Genomic DNA, 12,363 nt, shown 5'->3' with positions numbered 1-12,363 from the left:
AATAATAATAATAATAATAATAATAATAATAATAATAATAATAATAATATTGCATGGGCTACTACTTTGACTACACAAACATGATTAAACTTAATTTATTCTGAACACATTACATGTTAATGATGTATAAAATATGATAAAGGACATCTTTAGGTGTAACACTGATTTTAACCATCAAATACTCATATTTCTCTTAAGTTTTAGAAAACAAACTAACAATCAACATCAAGTAGATATTCTAATCTCAACATTAGGCACTTCTGATTTTCAAAGGGCAGTTTTGTTAAGAGTTAGGGTTTTTGTTTGTGTGCAACTTGAAAGCATCACTTGGGGAAAAGATTTCTTTGACAAAGGCATCTCCCTTGCTCCTTAGTCTGAGTATGTTTTATCAGATGTGGGTTCAGGCATGGTAAGGGATCACTAAACAATTAGCCCTCAGAAACAACTTCTCTAAAATGAAGAAGTGAAAAAAAAAAAAAGGATGTGAGTACAAAAAACTGTTGCAGAAAACAGAAAGCAGTCAGCTGGACTGGATTTTCTAAGGCTACAAAAAGAAGAGAAAAAATACAGCCTTTGCTTTTGGTCTAAAATTCAAGTACTGTTTTTTTAAAGCAGGCATTAACTTGACTAAAAGACAGACTTAAAGAGCTGGTCATAAAGCTACAGGATTATTAGAAATAGAAAAAATAACTCATTAGCATTGATAAAATGCCAAGCTGTAGCTGAAGACATGGGAAAAAAAAAATATCAGCAAGTTTTGGAGCCAAATTGGTAGAGCTCTTGGCTTAATTTATTGCATATTAAATTTTTAATATTTTCATGTATTCAAATATTTTAAGACTAAATTATGACCAGCAAATATTTAACTTATAAATATAATTTGTAACAATTTTAGGACATTATTTTATCAGAAAAAAATCTGACTTGTATTTTAGTAATGTTTGTCCAGATCAAGTTCTGGGCATCACAAGGACAGCCTTCTCCAAATCTAATTATTAATGGCATTATTGAATTCAACCAGATGTTTCACATGGATAAAACTAAGTGCATGAATAAATCAAGATCCAAGCGCACACTTAGATTTGACAGAAGATAAGGGAAGGTGAAACAAAAAGTAATGAAGACAGTTAATGAAAAACTATATATCCCTGGTTGTTAATATAACTTGAAATTAAAAAAACAAGATGTCACAGGCCTGTTAAACAATCAGTCTGCTGACAGAAAATGAGCAAGATGTTTCTCACATCATATCACTGCTGTCCAGCCAAGTTTTTAGCCAGCCTGAGCAGTAAACCTTCACTGCTTCCCAAAGGTAATTAAGAGATAGATATACTCTCAGTGTACAAAATACCAAAAAGAAACTACATTTCTATTAATAATTTAAGAACTTCAAATATTATCCTAATGAATAATCCTTTATGGAAATTATGTAAGTGAAAGCTAGTGTGGTGTGATTTAAAATACAGTTCACACTTGTTCTCTCATAACTGTTAAAATTAGAAGATCATTTGCATCTAATAATCTGCAAATCAGAAATTAAAGAGGAAAAAATATTTAGTATTTTAAGAAAAAAGAGAAGACATTAAGAAATTAAACTATTTCTAATGAAGAAAACCCTATTTATTTAAAGGAACATATCAGACATAAGCAAGCTATTCCTACAAAAGAATTAAACCTCTGCAAACAGGATTTTCTATTTAAATACCAATCTAGACTAAGAATTACAATTATGCTTCTATAATAATTAATTTAAATAAAGTCAAGAATTAACTTGGAAGTGTCTGTGGTGTATTGCTGTTGGTATAAGTTTACCTGGAAACACAGAATGAGATGATGGCTGGCTTTGGATAAAGGTGGCATAGAGGAAAATGTGGAGCATGCAGTATGCACTCCCTCTACTGGGCACTGAGATTATTCTGAGCAGGCATTCAGAGAAAGCAAAGGATCTGTCCAGGCATCCAGGTACTGTGAAATAAAAGCCCTTTTATAGCCTCTTCCCTCTTTCCCCAGATTCAGCTAAAAGTCAGTTTCACAGAAAAATGTATTAAAAACCCCCTTGTTTATACTCTAAAGCTGCATTTCCTATCAGAAACCAACACTTAACTCACATCCCAAACAAGTATTTAGCTACACAAGTAAGTACACAAGTAAGCCTTTGACCAGCACAGTAAGACTTTAAATTTTGACCACCCCCATCTATTTAAAAAAAAAACAAAACAGCTCAGGAAGGAATGTCTTGATGACTTCTGATTTGCTGGGGGCGCAGCAATGGGAAGAAGGAATCAATGTGTAGTCTGGGCAGCTGGGATGTATTAACATTTATAAAATTTGCTGCAAGGGATTTTTTTGTAGACATTCAAAGGAGAACCTTTGTCTTTCTTTCAACTCTCCTCCCACAGCTCCCGAGAGTTAAGCACAGAACAGTGTCATAGCCTACTGGTGTTGTCAGGGTTTAAGTGTGATGTAAAAATCCTCCTTTATAATTAAGACTTTCTGATGGTTTGAGTTCTTCTCTATCAAAGAGGAGAAGAAGAGGTGGTTTTATCTCATGTCACCATAAAACCACTTCAAGTCAAAGTGTTTCACCGTATAAAGTTCTGTGCTGTCCTGCAAGTGACTCAATACAACAGAAGTTCCATAAACCTACAAAAAGTTCTCCTGTAGCCTGCAGACCAGTGGGCCTTCTCCATTTTTCAGTAAAGGCAAAAAAATTACCAAGAACTTGTGCTAATTTTCTAATACACTCTAACTGCCTAAGGATGCCACTGCCTTGCAGACCAGTGCTCTGTGACCTGCAAAATGAATCAAGAAACAATGAAAAGCATAGAGGTAATAGGTAGTGAGGATTGCCAAAAGCAGACACCTTCTTGGACCAACCAAACAATTCTTCTGTCAAGGCAGGGCAGGTTAACACCCAGCTTCTTCCTGTCAATGCCATTTACGTCCAGCTACGCTGCTGATATATACATATTGAACCATAACATCAATAATTACTCCAAACATATACAAGTTATTTGCATCTCAGCCATGGGTAGGTGTAACTGCTGGGCTAAACAAGAGTACCAATGACACATGACAATGGCAAGGGACTACAGGACCTTCCCTCTTTTATGTGGCAATTTAAAACTCTGCAGGATCAAGATGTATAGCAGAGCTCACTGTAAGAGTAACAAAGCTCTTCCAGTTCAACTGTAAAGCCTCACTAAAACCTCCTATGTATCAACTTTCTTGATCTCAATTTGAGGGCAAGTAAAGCCTTTCCTCCCTCTCAAAGCACAGAACAGATGAAAAGGAGGGAAATTAGAGATGATGAAAGCACCGAGAGTGAGTGCAAACTAAAACCAGAAAAGCTAAGGAGACTGGACAAGCCCAAGTCCCCAGACAAGTTTCCAACTCCCCATCATTCTTTTTTAGATTTGCTAATAAAAGAAAACAAAACCACTTTCTCCCTGAAGGTAAGGCTTGCCTGTGGTGCAGGGTCATCATAACACTCAAAATGAACAAGCACACAATTCACCTTTATGTTCTCCAGCTCACAATATAGGTACCTCAGATGTCAGTCTCTAACTGCCATGAAAACTGCAATGCTATCCAAATGTAGAGATTGTCACGGACCAACTACAAACTAGACAATTCACACAGGACCCTCCACACTCACATACTTCATTTATACTCTGTGCTTACTAAACACTCCTCTTCATCTCTAGGTGCACTCATCTCTACACACGAGCAGATAACAGCACTGGGTGACTCCAGGTACTAGCAAATGACCTCCCTAATGCCCTGAGCACTGCCAGGAGCTGTGACAGTGCTCTGAAGGACAGGCGAGTAGCACTTCTTCTCTTGGACCTAAACATATTGAAGACAGCAAAACTTTGTCATAGCAAGAACTGTAGTTCCAGTGACACAAGGATGTCCAGACAGAAGCAGCAATATCTAATACAAACAGCAATGCTGAATTCAAGAGGAGCTGTGTGTAGTGTTCCCCATGCTGACATGTACAGATTTGACAGATGGGGATTTAACCATCATGGCCTAAGAGACACTGTTTCTTTTGCTCTGTCACACTCATTTTACTGTGTTTTCACAACCAAGCCATCTGACATGAACAAAAGATAATTTACACAGTTTAGTTCTGCAGCACAAAGCTCTCTATGTTCAGGTTATAAATTTAAGGTAACTCAGCACTAAAACTAAATGTGGGTACTTTCTGCTAGAGAAAAGCCCTAGGAATAATTATGCATAGTTTTAAATGCCTAAGTTAATACCTCAATCTGCATTGCTTCATTTTGAATGTATTCTTTGTGAGTACTATTTATTTTCTCTTCTTTATTTTTCTAATGATGAAATTTATTAGCTTTCAACTTTATCTCGATAGCACTGATCAACCTCCAGAAGTGGTAACAATACCACTTTAAACACACACACATGCATTCCCACACACACAAAAATCAAGGCTTGAACATCCTTTATATCTTGCAAGAAATATAGCAAGCAATATTCCATGAAGAGGTACAGCAAATGAAGTCCTGTCAAGCAAATGGCAGGTATGACAGCAGATGTCTGGACTCCTTCATAGCTGGTTGCATAAAGGTAGCACACATAATTCACTAGAGAAAAAAAACCCCTCTGACAAGACAGTCTTTCAGTATTTTTCATTCACAGTTGGCATTTTTGACTGGTGTGGTACATCAGTAGGTATTAAGTCAATGAACCAGATTAATCTTGATAAAGCTTGATTTGCACAATGAAACCCAAGCTTACAACACTCGGTCATGGCTAAATGAGGCTACCACAACTTAGTCTGAGGTGTAATGTCCAGATCAAATTCTTACAATCCAATCATAAACCAGACTTTACTCTGGACACTGACCCAATGCACTTATTTTCATGTCAAGCTATAGAATAATTTTTGCAGCTCTGCCTTTTAGCTACATAAACAAGCCAAAGACTACCCTTCTGAACCTGAGTCAAGTACTTGATCTTTCATCCTTGTTTATTCACAAGTTTAACCTATTTCACACTGTCATAGGTAGTTAGTATTTTTTAAATCTTTTGGCACTTTAAAGCTTCTTAACACCTAATTCTTTTAAGATATCCTCAGTCACATTACATGCTTACTAGAGAGACACTACTTTCTTCAATTGTGAGACATTAGCACAGCTCAGCAAGTTGTAAAAGAACATGAACAATACAGTGTTTACTGAGAAATATACACAAAACTGAGGACACAGTGCTACACACACTAAAAGTAAATATAAACTGAACTTAACCACTTCCCTATCCTAAACAACAACAGTGCTGCTTTAGGTTGGTTCCTCTAATAAGCAGGCCCTTACATATTCTACAGGTGTTTAGTGTAGCTTCCTCGGGTGAAGCCACAATCAGCTAAATTACTGTACTTATCAATAAAACTTTTGTAGAAAAGCTTGCCAGATTAAGGCTTAACAGAAAGTGCATTTTTTTTAACACAAACTGAGCATTACTATTACTGTTGTCCTCTTGAGCACAACAGAATTTTAAGAAACTCACCACTTTTCTTTTTCTCTCTTTAAAGGAAATGTTCATTTCCTTGTATTTCTTCATAGCAGTCTCCATTTTATTCTTGAGATCAATGGCACATCTGAGTCGATCATCATTTACTCCTGCTTTGGTAAATAACTGCAAAGCAAGAAATCAACATTCATGTAATTTTTTTCTAGACAATTGAGACCAAAAATATTTTCAATTTTCCTTCATAATTCATGAAACAACATTGTCACAAATCCCTTTATTTTACAAGCAGCAATTAGTGAAGTCACTTTCCCTGTCTAGAGTAGAAAAGCTAATAGTAACTACTAAAGACAAACAAGTGAACAGTTGGAATAAACATTTCCATGCATGAATCTCTTAAGCAGTAACATCAACTGACAGGAAGGACACATTGTTTTTCTGATACAGACATGTCTGACAAAAACAAGCTGTGTTTTACTTTAACCCTTTCCAAAGAAGCCCCATTTTACTCCACTTTTTTAAAAAAAGTAGAACTCCAAGTAGCATACCTAACGCTGACAGCCAGCAAACAAGTTACGTAGCTCTTGTAGTCTCCTTTTGTGTACCCATACTGAAATAGAAATATTTTCTATTTGCAGCAATGTTTCAACCTTATTTTCCTTCTTGCTCACTCTCCCTCAGGATTTACTGTACTCCAGTCCTGGTTTCTTCATCTTTTTATTAATAAAAAAAAATAAATGAAATATTGTCTCTTTATCCCACCTGAATCCAGGACTGCACAGAAGGCCAGAACTTATTTTTAAGGAGTCTGTGAGCATCCATGATATTATTTATTATGGCAGTATTATCTTCATCCTCTTGCACTTTTATATCTGCTCAAAACAAGGGGAAAAAAAGAGTTAGCATACAATGTTTATAGTATCTTCACTACAGGAGCTAAAGAAGCTAACCAGAAGAAATGAACCTGAAACTTTCTAAAATATTTGATCACTGCAGGGAAATTTACAAACATCAGAAAGTTTCTTTGTTCAGCAATAACTATTTCTACTACTTCTACTAAAATCAGGGGAAAAGCTTTCAGTCCAGTGATAACAGAAAGAATTGTTAAGCCATCACTACTAAGGAATCTCTAAATAAACCACAGACAAGTGCAGTCTTACTATTTACATTACATCTTGTCCTGAGTTCCACTCAATTGACTGGGCCTTATTGTACTAGTTTCTGCACATTCAATATGGGAAAAAATCCCTGTCTCAGTGGCAACAAGGACTTGATTGTCAAAGCAGCCAAGTATACCACTACTGAATAAAAATGGTATTTTTCACCTGTTAGTCATTCATAAGCTCCACAAATAAATTTCCAGTTCCATTGTCTGCAAGCACAGAAGCAGATACCTATCTTACTGGCTGTTTGCACATGGAATTCCATTAGGACAGTCTTTGTAAGAGACTTCACTTAGAGCACCAAAACACAAACCATCCTAATTTTTCTAGAGGTATTTCATATTAGCAAAGGTATAATTGTAAACCTGAAGACTTCCTAGCAAAACCCCACTTGACACTTCTTGCAAGTTGTCAGTAGCAAGGAAATAAAAAAAATTTATGAAACAGCCAATTAGAAGAATTTTAAATTAGTAGCTTATACCCTAGCTATAGAGAGAAACACAAAGGTGAATGGTGAAGCATATGGAAAATAAAATTATGTACTATAAACAGATTGTAATTTTTTTTTTAGACACAGGAAACTAATCTTTTTCCAGGTATTATGAAGTGCTGCAAGATGGGTATGACAACAAAAGTTCAGTTTTAGACAGTAATTAATAATATCTCTAAATCACATACAAGGAATACAAGGACACCCAAAGATAAGAATGGTTACTAGATGAACAAGAAATAGAATTCCAAAATATATGGTGTTCAGGAACCCCAAGCATTTAAGACAGTAATAAAAAATCACAACAAACTCCAACTTCAAAGCAGTTCAAATACTGTCTTCGGCTCTATGTGAAAATTTTTCCAGATACCTGTGGAGATGTCAAGGTCTAGAGTATACTTATGTGAAATGAGCCCATGGCTCCTAACAAAAGTCTGGTAATCATCATCACAGGGAGCAGGGACCTCAGATTGGACTTCCAAGCATGTGCCTCCATCTGGTTCTTTCTGCTCAGGTTTCCCATCTAACTCCTTGCTTTTATCAGTTCTGGCACACTGAGAAACAATGTCCTTGCTGCAGCATGGCTGTTCATCATCCACATATCCAAAGAAGGACTGGTTAGCTTCCATCTGGGATGGCAGGGGAGATGCAGATCTATCCTCATTAGAAGTCATTTGTTTGCTGGGTGCCAGTTCTGTGTCATTCACAGTGAAGTCAAAAAGATCTGGAATCAGAAGCTGGAAACAGTTTTCCATCTCTGTCAGTGTGTTGGCAACCTCCTGGGACATTTCTATCAAGAGACAATTGGTTTAGAATATTGTTAAACAATGTAAAATGCTAACATCTCCACAGCAGATCTAGAAAACAAATATAACCGCCAAAGGGGTAATCCATATATTCAGTAATCAGTGATAATTTATCCATACACATCTCTCTCCATTGCATAAATTTTCCTTATAAAAATGACAATAGTTTTCTCCATCAGGAAATCTAGAACTTCCTGAGCAAGTCACTTAAAATCAGTGTTCCTCCTCTTCCAATCCTCTCTAAAATTTTACTATGCATCAAAGATGACACAAATACTTCATAAAATTTGAATAACAAGGTTCAATGAGGATATTCTTAGTGATGCTGGTGGGTACTCCCTTCAACTACAGTTGCTTGTAGGTGCAGACATGAATATAGCTTACTGCTGGAAAAGATGCCACCAATAAAAGTTAAGAAGGTTAAATCCCTTTAAAATTCCACTCTCATGCATGAAAACATTTCCATCATGCAGAATAAATGCAGGCACAGCTGCCAGCAATGCATATACCAAAGTAATTAAATTAAATAACCCTTTTTAACTGCAACATAATACACTTTACTATCTCTGCTTTTCGTCTCTGTTACAGAAATATATTTGCTGTGTACAAGTTGCTTAGAGATTCAGACCCCAGTTAGACACAATTTTTAGCAGTAGCATGATAATTTTCATAGATATCTTGCACTGCACCCTGGATTCCTGTGCAGATCATTTAACATGACGGCATATGCAATATAATTAAGGTCATCAGTCCACAAGGCATTGTGAAGTTTGTGCCTAGTCACAGACACAAAAATTAAGCCACTAGTTACAAAAAGTCTTGTGATACACTTGCTCAAGTTGCTTGAGGTTATGCAGTTGTACTTTACTGAATTACACACCAGGCCTTTGCTTGCTACCTTCATTTTGAAATATCTTTTCATACTGCCTGAACTCAAAGGACTCAATTTCCCCAATATTCTGTAGGTGAGAGAGACAGAGGGTGAAGCTGTACAAGCTGTAACAGCTGGACTATTCCTGCCCTCTGCGGTCAGCATTCTCAGAATTTGCTACATATAACTTCCAAAAAGGTTGGTTTAAAAACTAACTAACTAAAAGAACCAAAACAACTCACCTTCCATTTCTTTTTCAGCTCTTTTGGCTTTTTCTTTGTAAATGGTATCCAATCGTTTTTGCTTCTCTTCCTCCCTCCTCCTTTCAGCCACAGTTCTGGCATGCACATCTTGGAAATCTACCTAAGCAGGAAATGAAGAAAAAAGTATAACATTCCTCCTAAGAAGTATCTAGAAAATCCATTTCCTCAGATTCTTATCAGAGGTGAAAAATCCTCTGACATGAGTGATCAGCCAGCAGCTCAGCAGTACTTCCTTTTATCTCTTCTCGTCCTAGAATCAATAACTACAGTAATTCTGAATGGAGTTTTCACTTCTACTAATAAAGGACTGCTGAGAATCAATGGCCTTAAGAAAGGAATCAAGGTCGAAGAACAAACCCCTTTCATTTCCATGTCTAAATTGTGGAAATAAACTAAGCTTTGGGAGACCTTAGTCACAGCACTGGAGACATGGGGCTATGGGGAATGGGCAGAAAGAGACTAACACAGGGTAAGTATTCAAATGACATGAGAACATCACACTAGGACCACTATGAGCAAAGGAAATTCACTATTACCACAAGTACACACAACATTTCCTGAAGACCTTTGTAAGCAAGGAAAGCAGAAGACATTCAATCGCATTTAAAAAATACCAAAGTTTGGATTTTACAATTACATGTGTTAGATTTGGGGACTGAGGGAAAGATGAGCATTCAGTTTTACTTTAGATTCATGTGAATAAAATATAAGCATAAATCTGAGTGATTCAAAACTCTGTTTCTTAAAACATTTGGAAAGGTTTGGGGTTTTTTTAGTTTGTTCTTGGAAAGGATTGAAAATTAAAATATTTTTCACTTCTATTTTAAGGAAAGTAGTCTTGATTGTGAGCCTTGAGGAGGCTTCAGGGAGATCTTACTACAATGTTCCAGTACTTACACGGTGGCTACAAAGCAGATGGAGACTTCCTATTTAGGAGTCACATGGAAAAGACAAGGGGTAATGGGCACAAGTTGCTCCTGGGGAGATTCCAATTGGACACAAAAGGTGAAATTTTTACCACGAGGATAATCAAACATTGGAATAACCTCCCAAGAGAAGTGGTAGATTCCCCCACACTGGACAGCTCTAAGTCTCAGCTGGACAAGGTGCTGAGCCATCTCCTGCCAACTATAGTAGTATCTAGAAAGGTTGAGGTTCCTTCCAACCTGGCATTCTGTGCTATTGTATAAAGAAATCCATCCAAAAAGAGAAACTGATTCTTTCCTTTTGATTGCTACCATAAAACTTCCACTGACTTCTACACAGGCTGAGTGCTGAGCAAGCCTGTACTTTGCTGCTAGTAAAGTCCCCAGACTCTCTGGTGCCCTGTCTATATTACAAGCACCCATTGAATTTTTGTTGTTATTGCCCCTGCTAGGTGATAAAGTCAGTCAACATCCAGTAATGGTTCCCAGATACTGGCATTCTACACCAACATGTTAGAGCCACACAGAGAAGATCCCAAAGATCTCTCCTATAATATGCACCTGGACTTGCTAGCCACATGTGAAGCAAACCAAGTCCATCCTACCACTGAATTTAGAATATTTTTTGCACAATCAAGGATTTCATGACTGAAAAATTTGAATATTTGCTCAGCATTAAGCAAGCAACTCTACTAAACACGACAGAAATTAAAAACAAATAAATAAAAAGTATAATGCCTGAACTTGGGCTTAGACATGTTCTAAAGTGTCTTACTATATAAATCTTCCTGCTGCTGAAGAATTCCTATGGTCTGCAGTAAGTCTTAAGGTGTCTACAAGCATCATTCATGCAAACACTTTAAAGACACATGATTTTATATAAAAGCCTCCAGGAGCAAAAGGATAGTTGAGCTTTCACAGAAACTGACATGAAGAGTCTCCACCAGTTTATGATAAGGAGCACACCTACCAAGCTCTTTTTTAATGGGGGAATGGAAAGCACAGAGGGAAGGCAGGGAAAAGAACCAGTTGCACTCAAAATCAGCAGAGTGATTTTCTGGCTTTTGGGATCTGATTTTTCTACCAAGTTTGCACACAGTAGCAGGAGAAACAGATCCTCCCAAGGAGCAACATCACCCACAAACATGGAACAAAGATACAGAGCCCAGGAACTACAGCTACTGTTTCCAAGAGAATCAAGATGTTTATTAAAAGCCTAATACTAATCACTGTAGATAGTGTGAATGCCAGAATAGTACTTCCGATTTTATTGCTGCACCTCAAAAGAGATACTAAAGCAGACGAATGTCCAAAACATAGCAAACTGAAACCTAGAGGCGAGAACTAAAAGCAAGTGTTTACATACAGGAAACTCTTGTTTAATAAACTTCTTGTATTGACACAAAGTAACACTGCAGCTGAGGGGAGCCTGCACCTACACTTAACTGTCTGTTGCACAGCTCAGTAAAGAGATCAGGCTAATTTAAACTGGCAAAACAAGACTCAATAGCTGGCTACCCTCAGTTTAAGGCCTAACTATTATTTCCTTTTTAAACAGCCTAGACTCTGGGGCTTCCACCTAGGAATCAGTGGGTAAAAACCTACTGGTGATCAATACTTGTTGCACTCTGAGAAAAGGCAAGTTCAGACTAGTTCTGGGTACAAGCCTGGGGTTTTTAAAACTTTGCAGTACTGCAAGATGAAGAAAAAGTGGGGGTTGTTTTTAAAAGGCCCTGCCCAACAGGATGTCTCCTAAAGCCAATATCATTTTCACAGCTTTTCTTGTATATTAATTGATTTCCTGGCTTTAAACATCTCCCAGCGACCCAGACGTGCAGGAGTAAAAACGCCGAGTACCTTCTTATTCTGCCTTAGGAAGTGGTATCCCAGGGAAAGCTGCTTGTAGGCCTCCCCGTACTTCTCATGCCACTCTTGCACCGACCTCAGGGCAGCTTTCCGCAGCTTCTGCGCCACTTCTCTGGGCGGGGGAAGAGGCTGCTCGTGGTCTATCCCCACGGTCAGCTCCAGGAACTCCTGGAAGTTGGAAATGACCCGCGTCCGGAAGGGATGGGAGCGGGTGAACAGCTCCTGCAGGATCAGGAAGGCCGAGAAGCGCATCTCGGCGTGTTCCTCCCGCAGCCGCGTCATCAGCAGGTGGTAGGCGTGGCTGATGTGCTCCTCGGAGGACCTGGGCAAGGAGGAGCAGGTATGAAAAGATTCAGCACAGAAAACCACCAGCTAACAGAGAAACAATCTCCAGGGTTAAACCGCAGCCCCGGCGCGGCCCAGGGCGGGCCTGGCCAGGCCCTCGGCTCCCTCCCCCGGCCCCGGGGCGCAGCTTCACCACCCCC

General features: G+C 38.1%; 1 protein-coding gene across 1 annotated transcript in view; it reads right to left on the bottom strand.

Moving 5' to 3' along the window:
* Positions 1-12,363, bottom strand: part of UVSSA (UV-stimulated scaffold protein A) — a 55,649-nt gene that overhangs the window by 41,727 nt on the left and 1,559 nt on the right. The window contains exons 2-6 of the mRNA XM_010000286.1: positions 11,870-12,200; positions 9,066-9,186; positions 7,517-7,936; positions 6,256-6,365; positions 5,533-5,661 (exon numbers count right to left, since the gene is read on the bottom strand). Of these exons, the coding sequence (XP_009998588.1) occupies positions 5,533-5,661; positions 6,256-6,365; positions 7,517-7,936; positions 9,066-9,186; positions 11,870-12,200 (1,111 nt within the window). The remainder of the gene's footprint in view (positions 1-5,532; positions 5,662-6,255; positions 6,366-7,516; positions 7,937-9,065; positions 9,187-11,869; positions 12,201-12,363) is intronic.

This window comes from Chaetura pelagica, unplaced genomic scaffold (assembly GCF_000747805.2).
Source record: "Chaetura pelagica isolate M959 unplaced genomic scaffold, ChaPel_1.0 scaffold116, whole genome shotgun sequence".
NCBI lineage: Eukaryota > Metazoa > Chordata > Aves > Apodiformes > Apodidae > Chaetura > Chaetura pelagica.
The sequence above is the reverse complement of the archived record's forward strand: the minus strand, read 5'-3'. Positions and strand labels throughout refer to the sequence as shown.